Genomic DNA, 19,798 nt, shown 5'->3' with positions numbered 1-19,798 from the left:
TTGCTCAAATTTCTTCCAAGAGGCACCATGCTGCTGACTGGCAGATGTATTATAGTGTCACATTAACTGCACTTCTTTTCATATGTTTCCAGCAATTATTATTATTTTTTTTAAGACCATTTTCTTTTCATCAGAAGTTTGGGACAAAACCGTAAGTTAAAATATTTCAATCTGTTGTGAAATGAAAATTCTGACTTTTTTTTTCTCCCCTGCAGAGATTATCAGTAAGGAAGAAAAGAACAAGCACCATTTACTGGCCAAGTGAGTAAGTTTCATTCTGTGTCCAGTTCTGGGCCCCTCCATTTAAGAAGGACATTGAGACTCTTGAACATGTCCAGAGAAGGGCAACAAAGCTGGGGAGAGGCTTTGAGCACAGCCCTATGAGGAGAGGCTGAGGGAGCTGGGGTTGTTTAGTCTGGAAAAGAGGAGGCTCAGGGGAGACCTTGTTGCTGTCTACAACTACCTGAAGGGAGGTTGTAGCCAGGTGGGGGTTGGTCTGTTCTCCCAGGCAACCAGCACCACAACAAGAGGACACACTCTCAAGCTGTGCCAGGGGATGTTTAGGCTGGAGGTGAGGAGGAAGATCTTCACAGAAAGAGTAATTTGCCATTGGAATAGGCTGCACAGGGAGGTGGTGGAGTCACCATCCCTGGAGTTGTTCAAGAGGGGATTGGACATGGCACTTGGTGCCATGGTTTAGTAGTCATGCGGTGTTGGGTGACAGGTTGGACTTGAAGATCTTTGATGTCTTTTCCAACCTTACTGATTCTACGATTCAACCAACTGGCACTGAGGTCAAAAGTGTACGTTTCCACACAAATAGGACCATGACATGGACATGTTATGTCACAATGGATTCCAAGAAATAACTTTGAGAGAAACTCAAGGACAGCAATCTGCTACAAATTAGATGGTAAGGGCCTTGTTCACATGGACCTCTGTTTGTTTTAGAAAGGTTTTATATTGACAGTAACACTCATACTCCAGCATCCTGTACAAACAGGCACTAAGAAACAGTGAAAATAAACATAAACTTTGGAAAAATATTAATTTCTAATACCCTATTCACATAAATTTGAACAAGAGGAAGTGCAGGGTCCTGCATCTGGGATGAACAATTCTCACTATCAGTAATGATGGATGAGAAGCTGGACATGAGCAGACAGTATGCACTTGCAACCCAGAAGGCCAATCACATCCTGGGTTGCATCCAAAGCAGTGTTGCCAGCAGATCCAGAGAGGTGATTCTGCCACTTTGCTCTGGTGAGACCTCACCTGGAGTACTTTGTCCAGGTCTGGAGCCCTCAATACATGAACGACATGGACTTGATGAGGCAGGTCCAAAGGAGGGCCACAAAAATCATCAGGGGGTTGGAGCACCTCTGCTACGAGGATAGGCTGAGGGAGATGGGCTTGTTCAGCCTGGAGAAGGCTCCAGAGAGACCTAATAGTGACCTTCCTGTACCTGAAGGGGGCCTACAAAAAGGATGGAGAGAGACTCTTTACAAAGACCTGTAGTGGTAAGACAAGGGGCAACTGGTTCAAACTAGCTAAGAGTACATTTAAATTGGATGCTAGGAACAAGTTCTTTACCATAAGGGTAGTGGAACACTGGAACAGGTTGCCCAGGGAGGGAGTTGAGGCCCCATCCCTGGAGATACTCAAGGTGAGGCTTGACAGGGCTCTAGGCAACCTGATCTAACTGAGTGTGCCCCTGCTTACTGAAGAGGGGGTTAAACTAGATGACCTTTGGAGGTCTCTTCCAACCCAGACCATTCTATGATTCTATGAAACTGACACCCTTGGTAATTTTGTTTTGTGCTACACCACAGGAATTTGGTTTAGACATTTTACCACAATACTTTCAAGTATCTCAGAAGTGTACTGAAATTATTTTTATACTAACTAGAAAAGAGCTTTTCAGCTCTAAAAAACTGTCATTAGCAAGTCATTAGTTTGGGTACCTGTGGAATTATTCTGAAGATGCAGAAAGCTAACTTAATCTATGGCTTCTCTAGGCTGTATCGCGTAGCAGAAACCAGTTTTGATCAATGTTTTTTCTCCTTTCTGGGAAACAGAGCTCCTTATTTCTCATGCTTTACTCTACCATGTTCTTGGTGGGTCTGTGTCACACTGATCTTACACCAAGCTCAGAAGAATTGCATGAAGTGCTCCTTCAAGTACACAGAGAAACTGGTTTGTACCAAGTCCACAGCTACTCTCAGTGAGTGTTGAGTACAATGGGTCTGCATCCCTCTTGTAATGGTTTAGATCTTAGCTTAAACAGTGTTTAAAGAGTTGTTTTCTTTTCAGCTTAGAGTGTGTGCCAATCCTCATACCCTGTATATAGAGGCACATGTTTAACTCTGTTGAGTGTCTTAACTGTAAGAATCTTATGTATTGTTCCCTGAAATGGTCATTTTCCAAGTTCAAGGTGGCAAGCTATGGGGTTTCTATGGAAATTTTTCTTCAGCACTGCAGAAAACAACACATTCTGCTGCAGTTATCCACTATATACACTTGATACAGTACATTGAATTTCAGGTGCTATGCTCAAGGACACCTGCTGAGAGCAAAGCACTTATCGTTCCTTCACCTTATTATCCAGTGGAATGAAAGTCTTGCTATTGCGAATGGTTAAGTATCTAAAAGAAGGCAGAATTGGATCACTCGTTGTTTACATGTTTTCTACTGATATAGAACACTGACAGTGTTACAAGGTCTCCAGAAGCCAGTGCATGTCTAAATCCTAGGATGTGGGTTTGCAGTGCTTACAACACACTTGACTCAGAATTCACGTGCTTTTGTGAAATTTCATCCTATTCATACTGTTTTTTTCCCCAGTACAACTTGGTGCTGTGTTAAAAGAACATGTAGATGGTAGGAAACCTGCACTGACCACTTGCTAATACCTTTTCCCTTCATATACCTTTTGCTGAAAATTTGCAGAGATTTTACATTAGGTAGCTGCAATGTCACATCCAACAACACTCCCCATAGATCTGTGGTGGAAGCATTCTAACACTGTACCATGCTTGCTGCTACTGCTTTTGTGTAGCCATCTGTACTACAGTGCTCCAGTTACAGCTCATGTGTGTGAAGTTAGAAGAGTTGGCTTGGTGTTTCTATTTCACTTAAAAACTTTGTGTGGAAAATTCAGGGCAGAATACAGAGATTCAAACTCTGTAAAGGGGAAAAAATACCACCAATGGAAATCCTGCCTTTTGTGTCTGGGGCACGGACATTCATCACAGAGCAATGAATCATCTTCCTTAAGTCATTCACAAAATAGATTCCCCTTAAACAACCTGGTTCAAGACTGCCAAGCTTTTCAGCACACTGCTCTCAAATTCATCTATGCTAGCCCTATTTGCACTCATTTGTTTGATGTTTCAGCTCAAGATGTGGGAGTTCCAAGTGCCTTTTCCATCAAGAGATGACTTGAAGAAAAGGAAGAGGATGAAGTAATCCTGATGGTCCACATCAAGTACAGACTTCACTGTGTAGCAACAAATCTACTACTAGTGCAGTGTATTCTGTCCTTGAACATTTTCTCCCGGTAAATAAAAGCCCTTGAGCCAAAATACTGATCTTTTCACAAAGACATGTGGACTGTCATTATTTTAACTGAAGTTCTTCCCAGAAAGAGTGATTTTCCATTGGAATGTGCTGCCCAGGGAGGTGGTAGAGTCAACATCACTGGAGGTGTTTAGGAAGAGACTGGATGGGGTGCTAGGTGCCATGGTTTAGTTGATTAGATGGTGCTGCATGATAGGTTGGACTCAATGATCTCAAAGGTCTTTTCCAACCTGGTTAATTCAATTCAATTCAATTCAATTCAATTCAATTCAATTCAATTCAATTCAATTCAATTCAATTCAATTCAATTCAATTCAATTCAATTCAATTCAATTCAATTCAATTCAATTCAATTCTATTCTATTCTATTCCTATTCCTATTCCTATTCCTATTCCATCAGGTACATATGTTGTGTTCTTTCTCAACAGAAGACAGGATACTGTACTTGGATTTTTCCCTACTATTAGCTTGGAAAGCAAACTTTAGCAATCAGTAATCAGTGATTAGTATCCATTATTTCAATATTGTAATTAATTTTTGCAAACTGTTTTAGTATCTACTATGACTATAGTTTAATTCTGAAAGCAATAGGCTCTAATGATAGAGCAATGGTAGTGTATTCAAAATAGTAATAGTATATTTGACAGATACATCCCTTTTCTCCTACTCTAGGCAAGGTACACAGAAAAAGGCAGGGTTCTTTTCCTCAGCATTTTCAAGCTTGGCAGCCACTCCTGTAGTTGTGATGATCTCTGAATAGTTCTACAGAACCCTTCCAAGTCTTCTGGAATGGAGTCTGAAGCCACAACACCCTTCTCTTCAGCAGTCTCATTGTCTGAATTTTCCACCAGGTTAACAGTGAGACTGTCTGAACAGTCTACAAATCTTACTGTTTACCCCACCACCGAAGTGAGGCCCGACCTGCAACCCTTTCAGCTGTATCAGACACAGCAGAGAATCCCAGGCATTGGCTCAAATGCTCTCCATGTCTTCCAGAGGAGTTGCAGCTATAGAATTTGCTTTACTCGCACCCCATATTTCTTTCTTTCTGCATCCTCCAAATCCACAGAATCCTCACATAAAATAATCTAGTCCAGAGACAACCAATCATAAATTAACTAGAACAGTGACATTCTCCCCCATTTGCATTAAATTAAATGAAAACAAGAACTAAGAAGGCCATAGGTTAGAGAATAGGACAGCCTGAGGCTTCTTGAGGTCTTTGACCTACTCCTCCCAGACTAATATTATTATGCTGACACTTTGCAATAAATCCTTGTCATACAGTGATCTGAAAAGCACAGCCATATTAGCCTTTTTGAAGAGCTGTATCAATGTCACTTGGTTATGCACTTTTTGAAATACAAAGTATTTTTGCACAGAGCACATACAGATGTAATGTGCCTTTGTATTTTTATGTTCCTGCTGCAACTTGTTTTGACACAACGAAAACTTGTTTTGAAAATACTGAACACCTACAACAAACCCTTTTGGGTGCCTGACGAGAGATCTTGTCCTCCCATGGCTATGGAGGCATAGCCAGCTGGTTTGCTGCATGGAAGGAACACCTAATCATTCATCTGCTGGGTAGGTGATACTTACCATAACTTTCCAACCTCTCTAGGATTTGCTGTTTGTTTATACCAGAATAAAATCAAAGATGCCAACCTTTCATGGCTTTTTTATATAATTGTTCTCTTTCAAAATTCCATTTGTCAGGAGCCAATCCAGCACAGTCACTACTAATTAACACAAGGGACTTAAATCAAAAAACTGTTAGATTAATTGCACTGGTGGATATGTATTTAGATCATATTCCATACGAATGCTCATTAGGTCCTTAACAAGTAGTTATACCCTACTCCTCCTGCACCTCCACACCTTGCATTTAACACGAGCTGAAGTTTTAGGTGTGGAAACCTACTGAAAGTCCATTCTTTTAATAGGCCACAAGCCAATGTTCAAGTCATTTTTTTTCCTTGTAAACTCACATGTGAGAGGTAAAACCTCTTTACTATTTTTACTATATACAATGCATTAAAAATGTATTTCCACTGAGTGAAGCATATTGCCTATTTACAGGCACTTCCACTGCATTTCTCACCTGGGTGAAGATACACGAGCACTCATAGCAGAGCAGAATAACCCAGTCTCCTGCTTTGGGATAACCATAGGACAACAGGAGATTAACTCTACACAAGACCTTTCTACACCACCTCTATTAGGAGAGAATGATTGCTAAACCAAATTACTATTCTTTCCAGATCTAAGGTATTAAAACACCTGAAGTGACAAATCATTCTCAGTGTTCTAACTTTGGTTGCACATTTGGAATCAGGCTGTAGCAGGCAGGCCCAGAACATGGCCAGGAGCCAAGTGGCAAAGGCTCAGGAGCTAATGAAAATCAGGAGTATTACAGCATGCACTAGGCATTCTGGAGGCAGCAGCAGCATTTCTAAACCATCATTCAAACCCAAACATCACTAAAACTTATTCAAGCGCAGCAGCAGAATGGTAAAGGTAGCTTCCAGGATCTCTTTATTGCTTCAAATATACATATGATACTTGGCTCATATTCATGTTTCCAAACTAAGCTTCTTGCTGGTATGCTCTTTGGGATGTGGTTTATAACTTCCTTACTAAGCAGCTTTATCTATAGCTAATATTTTGCTTTTATGTGAAACACAATGTCTACATAGTTCTGTTTTATACATCTCCAAGGCAGGCGATGCCAAGCAAACATCTGAAGTGTTTATACAACAGCAAGACAATAGTTCTTAAATTACTGCTACTGTAACTGGCTAAACACACTAATGTACAAAGCAGTCAGAGCACAATGCCATTATGCTGCTAGCCATTTCTTTTTCTCCAGGTGCCAAACAAATTAATTACATAATCTCTCTTCTAATATTTCTATCTCTCTGCATCCTTTTGCTGCAATTTACCTCCAAAGGGTTTAGTAGACTTTTACCTGCCGGTCTACACAAGGCACTGACTGCACAGCTAGGACGCTGGACACAACAGTAACCAAACATCAGGAGAGCTGGACTTCTGTAGTAAGTTTTAAAGAAATGTTGTTGCCTTCAATTCAATGAAAATCATCTCCAGAACTACAAACAAAACAAAATGTGCTACCAAAACCATAACAGGAAATAGAAGCAGGAGAACAACTGAAACTAGGCACACGTGAAGTTTAAACACTAAATTTCACTCATGTCCAAAAGCTGCTTTCTGTATTTTACTAACAATGTATTTTTCCTCCAAAAGTTCTTGTTGGGAGTTATCACAATTTCTGATTCAAGTCACACAGAAAGGTAGAAGAAATGTTTGCATTTAGGCATGCTTTCATTTTTTTTTTTTGCTTGCAGAAATACCAGGGGGCTGTGCTCCACACAAAGCAAACAGAAATAGAAATTAAATTTTCCATTTGGTTATACATTTGTGTGTCTGTTCCATAAAACCTATTCTATCAACTGCTTTCATAAATAAAGTCAAGAATTCAGCACAGCTCTGCTGCAGAAATTAAGATGACTCTGCTGTCCAACTTACCATAAAGCAAAATGAATCTTGACAATCTGTTCAAATCACGAAACAACCACAAATATAACAACATGACTAAAGGCAAAACATAAAGGAAGGGAGTTCTAGGGAACTGCTGTGGAGCCAGGACTATAGATCATTATGTAGGCTGGCAATTAATGTTTATTTTAAACAAGAAGCCTAAGCAGGGTCATCACTTTGTAGAAGATGGTAACTTTGGTTCCAAGATATATGTGCTCCCGAGTGCATGGGTCTTTACTGACAATTATAGGTAAAAATTACAGCTACTGGACATAATCAGTGCATACAGACCAAGGCAAATAACTATGCAAGCAACTTCTTGGAATCATCTGGGATTTATTTTCACACACGTCTCTGATACAGATATTTGGGAAGTTATGAAGATGTATTGCACAGACACAGTAGCTCCAAATGTCCCAAAGCATACAACGCAAAACCATCCTCTCATTTTGAAACATTTTTATCAATGCCTTCTGCCTGCCAGTTCAAGAGATAAACACTTCACTTCCTTCACCTTCTCCACAATGTACATAAATAGACTTGCTTCAGTCAGATGAAGGCTTGTGGTCTTAGATCACAGCAAATTTTGCTTCTGCTTTCTTAACTTCCATTTTCCCCTCAGAAATTACTCAGTGCTGGGGTAGCGGGTACAAAGGGGACACTGGAACATCTCTGTCACAGCATGGTCACTCCACTTCCTTACCAGTGGATCATGAGAACAATATTCCAAGGCCATCATGGAAAAATTCAATGTTCACATAGTCTTTTCAAAAGACAGTGCTAATTCACAGGAAATTTGCAGTCCTAAGAGCTACAGTGTGACAAGCCTGCTCTTTTTTTCCTATTTGCTCAAGTGCCATAGCCATATTTTTCCACTCCAGGTGAAGGTTAGCTTCTTAAAGAGATATTGTTGAATCAAAACACTATTTCCCCCTATCTAGGCTACATATATGCATGCTGAAGTCTGCTGTTGGACAGCAATAATTTTGCAAATTATTTAGTAGATTTGAAGAAGAAAAGCAATGCCAAGTAACGTGCAACTAGGAACCTCCTGTAACTATAAAAGGCAGGCTGAAGAAAGCAATGAAATAAGGAGAGGGGAAGTAGGGACAATGTAAGAAGTAGGAGAAAGCACAAAAGACTGGGCAAAATCACATTCAGGAGTGAGGCCTGTGAGGAAAGACTCATGAAGAGAGGAGATCACAGAAGTAATAATAGAATTTGAATGATCTTTGCGAGATTATTGAATCCCTCAGTTGTATTTCAGAGGTGGAAATGAAGGGTTACACCACAGATGCATCCATAATGAGTCTGACAATCAGCATCCCTGAAAACAAAGTTTGCTTGCAGGTGAAAGTACTGATTTCATCATGCCATCCACTTTGCTTTGCCAGATTACTTATCAACAGGGGCCGAGGGCAACATACCAAAACATAAAAGAAACCTCCTTGGATATTCATTAGGACAAACCAGTCAGAAGGAAAAGGATGAGATGCCACACGTCTGTGATTATATAAAGCATACTAAAGAATGTATTTCTCTTTTAAAAGATATATGTTTGCTATTAGAAGGAAGAGAATAACTCCTAAAAGGTCAGAGACCTCTCCAAACAGGGAAACCAGACAGAGACTTGAAGGTAAAAGCAGAGTAACACAGATTAAAAATGAATTTTAGGGAAAATTAACTGTCTGTCCAGATAAAAATATGCCAAACAGTGTAAAAGCAAGTCAAAAAGTAACAAGAACACTCTGATGAAATAAAGTTAACAAAGAATAAAAGAAACTGTTTCTGCATTGAAATTCACCATGGAGGTGCTCAAAGTCGCTGCCATACCAGAACCCTTTACAAGGGATGTACTGGAAAAGCTGAAATGTCACACAGAAACGTCAGTCAAAAAGGTACTGAAGAAACCAACAAAACATAAACAAGAAAATTGCCAGCCCCAGATGATATTCACAACCAAGTTCTAGAGAAACTTAAGTGTGAGAATCTTAAGCTCTTAAATAGCTTATAAGCTCCTGCATGTGAAGCCAGTTAAAAAAGCCTGGGAGGACAGAGGGAACTCACACCTCGAATAATGTGTCCAGTTCTGGGCCCCTCAGTTTAGGAAGGATGTTGACTTGCTGGAATGAGTCCAGAGAAGGGCAACGAAGTTGGTGAGGGGTTTGGAACACAAGCCCTGTGAGGAGAGACTGAGGGAGCTGGGGTTGCTTAGCCTGGAGAAGAGGAGACTCAGGGGTGACCTCATCACTCTCTACAACTACCTGAAGGGAGGTTGTGGACAGGCAGATGTTGGTCTCTTCTCCCAGGCAGCCAGTACCAGAACAAGAGGACACAGTCTCAGGCTGCGCCAGGGGAGGTTTAGGTTGGATGTTAGAAAGAAGTTTTATACAGAGAGAGTGATTGCCCATTGGAATGGGCTGCCTGGGGAGGTGGTGTTCAGAAGGAGACTTGATGGGGTGTTTGGTGCCATGGTTTAGTTGTTTAGGTGGGTTGGATTGGTTGATGGGTTGGACGCGATGATCTTGAAGGTCTCTTCCAACCTGGTTTATTCTATGTATTCTATGTGTTCTATGTTAACTGTGGACCAGTACATCTCATGCCTGTACCTTATGAATTGCTAGAAGCTTGAAATTTATAAAAAGTCAAGAATTAGAGGACTTGGGTAAATAAAATACATTGGGTAGGACTCAAAACTTAGGCTTTACAAATATCTCGTTTTTTTAAGGTACCAAAACCATGTGGATGACATAGACTGAAGTGACACTCATTGCTCAACAGGTATTTTGGAAGGTTTTCTAAAGGCTTTTAAGAAACCAGAATTACTGCAGCAGAAAAGATCCATGAGTGCATAAACAGCAGGTCAAGATAAGGAAGGAAAAAAAAAAAGATAGGAATGAATGATGAGTACTATTAAGGTAAAATCACCTGAGAACTGCACAGAAATGGGTGTTTTGACCTCTGCTGCTCAACATATTCCTACCTGATCTGTGAAAGTGAGCAAAAGAAGCCAGTACTGCTTGCTAATGCTAGTCACAGAAAAAAAAAAGAAAAGAAGCACAACTCTGATGAACTGCAGATGGCTCTTACAGCACAGGGAGACTAGAAGATAAAATACCAGGTGAAAAGTCAATATTGACAAACATGAAAGAGAGCTATGTGAGGAAAAAGGCTTTATTTTTCATACACAAAACCCACACGCTCTGAAAGTAAGATAGCAAGGAAATCTTGGTATTAAAATGTCAGTGTAACCTTCAGTTGTATGCAGAAAACCAAATCAGATGCTAGAACTTAAATAAAGTGTAAACTAGGCAGTATCACTATGTCATGGTGAATGAATGGGCAACATGCAGTTCCTCGTCTCAGAAAGAACGTGACAGAAATAGTAAAGGGATAAAGAATCAGGACCAGGACAATCAGAAACATGGAAAGGTTCAGTAGATGGAAGGAGTGAGGAGAGCAGAAGAGACATGAAGAGGTTCATAAAATCATAAAACTTATAGAGGGGATCAGTAGATTAATTTGCTGTCTCTTCACACAAGAGCTAGGGGGTAACAACTGGAGCTAACAGGAGCTACTAATGAATAAACTGACAAAGCTTGTTCTTCAGATGTTATCTGTACAGAATTGTCACAGAATGTTGTGATGTTATGATTCAGGTTCAAAAGTAATGAAAAAGAAGGCCATCTAGGTAGGGTTACTGAATAGAAAATGTACTAATTCTGGATACAGACATTCCGTAAGATGGCACAACATGCCAGGAAAATCCAGCTACGTGCTCTGCCACGCTCTTCCGCAGGCATCAGTTACCACCTAATGACAGAGACACGAGACGGGGGCTTAAGTGAATGTTCAGTTTGACCTAGTGTGGCCTTTCTTTGCGTTTAACAGAGCAGTTACATATATTACCCAGAAGGTAAGACCATCTATGATTCTTACTGTTTCTCTTGTATTGACCAAGTAACAGTATTTCTCAGGGCTGTTAAAACTCAACCTCCTTCCAAACTCTCTCAACGTGAGGAGAAACTTCTTTATGGTAAGGCTGACAGAGCACTGGACCAGGCTGCCCATAGAGGTTGTGTAGAGGCTCTCTATGGTTCTCTAGAGGCTTTCAAAACCCACTTGGATGCTCTCCTGTGCAGCCTGCCCTAGGTGAACCTGCTTTAGCAGTGGGGTTGGCTAGATGATCCCCAGAGATACCTTCCAAACCCCAACATTCTGTGATTCATGTACTTCTCTGTACCCTTTTCTTATCAAGCAGGAGAGGACATTTTTTCCTTCAGTTTCTAATTATACTTCCCTGCTCACATGCAAATATAGCAGCTTTGACAAATGCCTAATAGAGTCCTCTAATGAAGCCAAATCAGACAGTTCATCACGGTGTTTCTAGCACAACAGCTAACCCTGGTTATCTAAGAACCACCTACATTAATTCCTATAAAGCCTCTGTCTTCCAGCAAAGTGCAATTATATTCTACTTCTCCTAAGCTAACTCCTCCAATCTACTCTGTGCACTTCTGTCAATACGAGAGAATCCTTCTTTGCAGAAAGAATATTCACTATATATCAAAACAAATAAGTAGACCTCACACATATATATTATGTCTATATAAAACCAGAGGAAAACTAGTTACCTAGCAGATTTTATCTCTACTTGCTCTAGCACCTATATTCCTCATTTTTAAATAGTTGTTTTTCTTTTCCCACAGCCAAAGCTTTAATGAGAAGTGACCAGAAACAAATACCCAGGCCCTTCTGTCTTGGCTGGAATCCACATAATGCATGACAGCACTGAAGATCCCTGGCAGGCACCTGTCAGAAACTAACATGCCATAACTTAAGAGTCAGACTTAATTATCCAAGGAGACATTTAAAGAAAAGTACATGAAAAATATGACCCAAGAAGTGCAACAATCATGTGTATGCACTGTGATCTGTACTGTATGCAGAGATACAATGCAGAAAGAAAACAGTATCCTGGGAAGATGATAATTAAAAGCTTTATCTACATTGTCTATTACATCTTGCAATCAAAATAATTCTGTTTTCAAGGTTTTCTGGTAAATTAGATGTAGAACATGCAACAAGGACAAATGCAGTAACTAAATATTTAAACAGAACATGTATTTTCCCATTTGCCTTTCTACTTTTTACATATAATTCCCATCAGCTGACACTTCTACAGAAAATCAGAGGCTTGTTTTAATGCTCTATGAAATGAAATTAACTTCTTTGGAAGCTTCACATGATTGGGTGGCCACATGTCTTCTTGCTACAGCTGTCACAGTGTATTGGCCCTTTTCTCTTCTGAAAAAGAGCCCAATGGCAGCAAGAAAATGTCAGCCTTACTTGATTTCAGGCAAGGAAATCACTTTTGTTCGATTTCTGATGTTAGACTATCAAAAATTAAACAAGTGACCCAGCTCAGCACCTCACCCCTTAGTTTGCACCTAACCTGCTGCTCTTCTCCAGAAAGAATTCTCTGAGCTTTGCAAATGTTCAAACACCCACACAGAAGGAAGGATGATGTCCTCATGTCTGCTGCTTTCTACTATCATTTTAATGTGATATTTTATTTTTTAAGATCAAGGTAACGTGTAACACAGCCATGGAAAAACATTAAAAAAGCTTTGTGAGGACAACAGATGTAAATGCAAACAAGTCAGTCATTGAAATCTACTACCAATTTGCTGTTTTTGTGAGTAAGCAGGAAAAATACTAAAATACAACCCAAATAATAACAAATGATTCATTATCTTAATTACCCCATCGAGGAGAGAAGATTATATAAAAAAGCTGCAGTGTTTACATGTAAACTTCATAGTCAGATTCAAGGTAGCACAGGTGGAAACCAGAAGTTTCAGGGAAACAGAAAAACTTGGTACTTTAAAAGAATCTAAAATGTCTTAATAAATATTCTGCCTAAAATGTGAAACAACTCTGAGTCAAAAAAAATTAAAAATAGATGAGTGAAAAAAATGGTTAATAGAAAAACTAACCCACAAAAATTAAGATACCAGAAGTTTACTGACTACAATAGAAAGTTTTTGACACATTGCAATTAGAATAGAATAGAATAGCATAGCATAGCATAGAATAGAATAGGAATAAAACAGATTGGCAGAGATCTTCAAGATCATTAAGTCCAACCCATTATCCAACACCATCTAATCAACTAAACCATGGCACCAAGCACTCCACCCAGTCTCCCCCTAAACACCTCCAATGATGGCGACTCCACCACCTCCCTGGGCAGCACATTCCAATGGCCAATCACTCTTCCTAACATCCAGTCTAAACCTCCCCTGGTGCAGCTTGAGACTGTGTCCTCTTGTTCTGGTGCTGGTTGCCTGGGAGAAGAGACCAACCTCCACCTGGCTACAACCTCCCTTAAGGCAGTTGTAGAGAGCAATAAGGTCACCCCTGAGTCTCCTACTCTCCAGGCTAAGCAACCCCAGCTCCCTCAGTCTCTCCTCATAGGGCTGTGCTCCAAACCCCTCCCCAGCTTTGTTGCCCTTCTCCGGACACCTTCCAGTAACTCAACATCTTTCCTAAACTGAAAGGCCCAGAACTGGACACAGGACTCAAGGAGTGGCCTAATCAGTGCTGTGTACAGGGGCAGAATGACCTCCCTGCTCCTGCTGGCCACACTTCCACACAACTGAGTTTGTCTAAACAGCAATAAAATTCTCACCTTTTTCTATCACTACCCTTTTCTTAGGCCAAAAATTGCATTTCCTCTCCTTACCAGGGATCATAAAAGTTCAACTCAACCATTTCAGTCAAATAGCAACTAGCATCTTCACATGATACACATGTAATTTGATGCTATTGAAGGAAAAGGAATCTATGATGCTGAAGGGTGACAGGTTGGACTTGATTATCTCTGAGGTCTTTTCCAACCTTATTGATTCTATGATTCTAAGATGCTATGGCCCAGTGCACGAGCCTGACACTTTTACCACGCTGTCACGATTGCCACGCATGAGCCGTAGCTGCAGCCGTGCAGGCGACGCCTAAGTACCACACAAGAGATGCATCTATATATAATCTTAAGATGTACTTGACCTCATGGCAGAGCAACACCCAACACACAGTTGTGAGCACTTGAGCCCTTTTAAGCTTTCACTCTTACACAGAGAACCCTGAGGGATACATAAAATTAACACCGCATTCAGCGAACACCGGTGAATGGCCTGGGACCATGCTGTCACTCAGAACAGTTTTATCAGCCACCTTGGAGAAGAATACAAACCCTCACGAGCAACCTTTTATTGCGATGCCAGTTTTCCATCTTCCTGCTATTTTTAATGACGAGTAGGTGGATTTATGTAGGATAGAAGAGTAAACTGACTCCTGACTCTCCCTGAAGTACACCCTAAGTATACAGAGCAGCACTGGGTCATACAGAAATTGGGCCAGAGTGCATTTAAGAACTGAATTTTATTTGTCTAAACAAACAAGCTTTATTTACAGTAGTCCTTCATAAAATCCCAGGCAGAGAGTCTGCATGTTCTTTAAAGACTCCATTTATGTGCACTTGAATGCCTATTTAAGCAAAAAACAAGAGAGCTTTCCCATGGAAACCACGCAGAGATGTTTTACTTCACACGTACACCACAAACAAGGCTGCTAAAGTTTCCATAATATACTGCATTTTCTTAGGCTTGCTATTGTATTTTAGGATCTTTTGGAGAAGCTGCTTACGCAGGAGGCCACAGACACATAAATAGATGACTTAAGAGAGGCAGAGCTGAGATGTGAACTGACAGAAAATAGCACCTTGGCAATTTGTAAGAGTATTTTGTTTCTAACTGGAGGAATGGGTTAATATTTTGTGTTTAGTCGAGAAACAAGCAATCTGGAGGCAACTGGAATCACATTATTTAATCAGGACTTGATTTGTCCCTTAAAATTAAATCAAGTCAGAGGGCAATCCCTGGGCTAAGACAACAGCAAGCTTCAGTTACCAGATGCAATCTCTCAGTGAGGCATCTAAGTCAGTGGGCCTCAAAGGAGCCAGGTGTTTTTAAAACAATGGTTGAGGACAGAGAGAAAGAGAAACTCAATTTGGCATAACTCGGTCCAATTACTTCAGCAGGTATACAGGTAGTTTTCCTCTGTGAACAAAAAAGATCCTGCTAAACTGATACTCTGATCTGAGAATTTGCCTTTCATATTTAGGTGATATGTGTGCAAGTGCGAATCTACTTCTAAATATATGCATTTTAGGGGAATAATTTTGGCCCTGCTTATTTACTACTACTGACTGTCTCAAGGCAAGCAAAGGGTTAAGTCCTAACTTCAAAAGAGATGCCTACCTCTGCTGGGGGCAACAAAGATAAGCAAGGATACCAAGACTTTCAAGTTTAGTCCCTGAGTCAAAGGAACTGGATGGGCTCACCTGTTAGAAAAAAAAACAACCAACCAACCAAACAACTGAAAAACCAACCCTGGGAGAAGACTGGGCACAGAATCAAAGTCCTTTTGGCATGAACTTATGACAGATCCACCCATGAATAAGCAGGCTGTGTTGAGTTGCTGAAAACAGAGGTTGGGCTTGCCAAAATTAAAGATGAGGAAATCTGAGTGATGATGTTTCAAACTTGGTGGTGCTTCTACATTCTACAAAGAGTGCAGTATGGATGCCTCATTCAATATGGAACAGGACAGCTAATGAATTCAGCTGGTACAACAGCAAAAGCCATCTTTGATGGTGGTTTAAACTACAGTGAGGATGACGGTGTAAATTGATCCCTCAAGTGTCTGACAGTAAGGGCAGAGAATTTGTTCAGATACCAGAACATCAAGTGGGGGGTCCTGTGGCCTTGGAACAGTAGGGCCAGAAAGATAAACAGAACTGCTCTGTCTCAAAGGATGCCAAGCACTTAGGAGACTATTCGGCAAAGAGGGAAAAAGACTGCGTATAAGCAAAACCTAACAGACAGTATTCAGAAGAACAAACAAGCTGCCTCTGACTTATCTAGGGATAAATTTACTTCAGTTGAGTAGAATTACATTGCTGCAACAGGCTAAATCATGTAGCCTTCTTTTCTGTTTTTGCCTGTGGTGCATTTGTCAGTGCTTGAACCAATGTATTTAACTGGAACGTTTTCCTGTGTATCTACAAATATTCCCATATACTTGGTCCATACCATAGCTACAGTAAAAATAAAGTAGAAGTTATTTGGTGTTGCTGAAACACACTAACCTATTCTAAGAAGCCCCAGCAAGTATTTTAAACACTGTTTACATAAGGTGCTCAATTGTGTTAAAACGTTCTTTAAATACATTAACACGTATCATAACATCATACTTTTCCTGATACAGATTTATTTATGGTAGCTGCTCAGGAATCACTAGTTGTTCCTGCAAGCAAAGCGCTTTTAACTAGAGCAGCTTCTTGGTCTCTTTTTAGCTTAATGATAGTTATTTCAGAGATTGCAGCATACTGCCTTCCCCCGCTTCTCATCATCTTTCTCATATTATGTATCCAGTGTAAAACTTAAATGCAAAGGCTCAAACATAGGAATGAATAACCTCACAAAACACAGACGTGACAGTTAGCATACACATTTGGTGCTACTGAAAAAAGATTTGTTATGATACTTCTAAACTTCAAGTGTGAGGCAGAGAAGTCCACTTCTATATACCTACTCATACATGAATGCACTTCACAGCACAAAGGTACTTATAAGCTTACAACAGCAAAAGAAATGCATTTTGTAGTATGGGCACAAAACCAGCCACAGTCAGGCTTCCAGCTGATGTTTCATTTATTTTTTTTTTTTCAACAAAATACTCAGAATATTCTGATAAAGAAACAAGAAGTCTACCAAAAAAATTAATCACATTTGATGAAGAATAATAGTTTGTAATAGTTCTGGAGCCCCTATTACAAGAGGGATATGGACATGCTGGAAGGTGTCCAGAGAAGGGCCACGAGGATGGTCAGAGGGCTGGAGCACCTCTCCTATGAGGACAGACTGAAGGAGTTGGGGCTGTTCAGTCTGCAGAAGAGAAGGCTCTGAGGTGACCTAATTGTGGCCTTCCAGTATCTGAAGGGGGTCTACAGGAATGCTGGGGAGGGACTTCTCAGGATCTCAGGTAGTGACAGGACTAGGGGGAATGGAATGAAGCTGGAGGTGAGGAGATTCAGGCTGGATGTGAGGAGGAAGTTCTTCCCCATGAGAGTGGTGAAGCCCTGGAATGGGTTGTCCAGGGAGGTGGTTGAGGCCCCGTCCCTGGAGGTGTTTAAGCCCAGGCTGGATGAGGCTCTGGGCAGCCTGATCTAGTGTGGGGTGTCCCTGCCCATGGCAGGGGGGTTGGAACTAGATGATCCTTGTGGTCCCTTCCATCCCTGATTGATACTATGATACTATGAAATGGCTCTCCTAGACAGCACAGCAATAACACCAAATACCAGCAAAAATATTTCTATTACCATGCATCAAAATCCCAAATCAAATGTTATTTGATGTTCTCCATAAAATTTAAATTAGTATAAAATCTACAAACTCTTAAGTCAGTTGTTGTTTGCTTCCATCATTTCCAAATTACAGTCAGTCTCTGACCATGCCATTCATTTGATTTACTCAGCTTGAACTATTTTCCTTCGACTCTTATTCATGCATCTCTGCTAATTTAACTTAATCTCCTGATTGTCATTCAAAACAGTTCATCCCAGTATGCCTTGGCATTTATTCAGTTTGATGCCTTTACAGGCTGAACTACTGAAAATCAGCCTGCTTAAATCTCTTGCTGTTCCAACACTTTTACATTTAGCAAAATCAAAATACTGCAGGCAAAGCTGTTGTCTGTATCACTTCATTGAGGTAAAATCTCTTTTGCTTCATGAATAGACAGACATCATATCTAGTATACAAAAGGGGCACCACTGCCCACTGGAACTTGCTCTTGCAAGTCAGAAGAGAGTGAGCAACCGTGGGGAAGCTGCCCTGTCATCTTTAACTAAAAGGGAATACTCAGACTGAAGTGGTGTCTCCACAACCCAAAACAAAGACTTGCAGAAAAACTGTTGAGGAAAGAGTCAGAATTTCTCTGTTTCTAGCCATCAGAAAAAGAATCAAACAAATAGATATTCAGAGTTTCAGCTATCTTTCTCAAGACTGGTGGTTTGGTAAGCCTCCTCATGTTCTTCTGTGTTACTTTATTACAATCTAATTCCATATCTTTCAGGTTTTTCTTCTTTGCTCTCTCCATCTCACATGCTTCCCTTCAGGGTCCCCTCAACACCCACACAAAAACCATGAAGTTACCTTGACTGAACTGCTACCATGCATATTACTCCTGCTGGGGGCTATCTTGTCTACTTAGATTGGAAGCTCTTTGGAGCGTAGATTGCCACCACTCTGAACCCATACAACATCTAGCAGAAAGAGTCTTCTTTTGATCAGTCTTCTGGCACTAATGCAATGACCATGATTAATAAATCATCTGTCTATACTCATACATGACAACGCTACAACAAAAAGAGGTTCAGCTTTTGCCACACTGGAAATTTAAAGCTCAATCCAGGAAACTTCTACTGACAAATGGAATATTTAGTAGGGAACAGCAATGTCACTTACTTTGCCCTCTTGGCCATTTCGTTGCCATCCCAGCGGGGACTGTAAGGGTAATTCTTCTGGGCCTGAGAGTACAGCTGGCCGCTGTTCGTGAAGTGGTAGACGGACTGAAATGTTAAGGTTGGTTGGTCTCGAGGAAAGTACAGGGGTAAGTCAACTGAGGAAAAAAAAAACCCTCATCAGAAAAATACACAACTGAATCCCCACCCCCCACCTCCCATTTTTTTTAAAACTGGAAATAAAGAATTCTTTTCAAAGGTGAACAGAAAAGGAGGAATTGATGATTACTTCTAAAACATATGTCTGTATTTCTTACATGTGATGATTCCAACATATTGCTCTCTGAGATGCCGTGCGGTATCCAAATCTTTTTCTAAAGCACAGAATTAAAACCCCTGTTTATCTGCTGCGCTTCTGTGTTAGTCATAACATTTACACCATTATGGAAAAAAATAAGTTATTTTCCTTTATAGTGAAACAGATCTTTATCTGCTTTAGCCCATTCACTTTAGTGTCCCTGTAGACATCAAGAGCATTATCATCCCATTTTACAGCTGTCTGAGACCTCAAGTGGTTGCATGATTTGATAAAGGAAGTAGTAAGATTCAGTCACAAGTTGGAAACGATCTCAACTTGCTGTCATCTGCTAGACATAACCACCCCCCCCAAATCCCAAAATATGCTGCAAAGTCATTAATATCCAAAATATCTCACTAAAAATAAAAATCAGAACCTCTTAGTTCCCTTTGCTTAGCCCTGTCTCGTGATCCACTAGACTTGACAGAACAGTAAAATCATCGATGACTGTTAATATTATGGTCAGAAACTGCTTTTTAAACTTAAGATTTACAGCTTAGATTTTCTTGGCCTACTTTTAATCTCAAGAAGCTTTAGAAATCTTGAAAAGAAATCTAGTTAATTTAGAACTCTTGAAAAAGAAATCTAGTTACATTGGATTATGACAAAATACTGGAATTATTTGTATTCAATCTCTCATCTAACACCAAAACTAACATAGGAATGTGCATTTCTTTAAAAGGTGTAGACTTAATTTATAATGCATCTAACA

General features: G+C 40.3%; 1 protein-coding gene across 2 annotated transcripts in view; it reads right to left on the bottom strand.

Moving 5' to 3' along the window:
- Window positions 1–19,798, bottom strand: part of BABAM2 (BRISC and BRCA1 A complex member 2) — a 216,650-nt gene that overhangs the window by 5,226 nt on the left and 191,626 nt on the right. For both annotated transcript variants that reach the window (XM_068158815.1, XM_068158814.1), the window contains exon 11: window positions 18,733–18,886. In XM_068158815.1, the coding sequence (XP_068014916.1) occupies window positions 18,733–18,886 (154 nt within the window). The remainder of the gene's footprint in view (window positions 1–18,732; window positions 18,887–19,798) is intronic.

Source organism: Melanerpes formicivorus, unplaced genomic scaffold (assembly GCF_026170545.1).
Source record: "Melanerpes formicivorus ecotype bairdi unplaced genomic scaffold, bMelFor1.0.p_v2 SCAF_43, whole genome shotgun sequence".
Taxonomy (NCBI): domain Eukaryota; kingdom Metazoa; phylum Chordata; class Aves; order Piciformes; family Picidae; genus Melanerpes; species Melanerpes formicivorus.
This window is presented reverse-complemented; position numbering and strand designations above follow the sequence as displayed.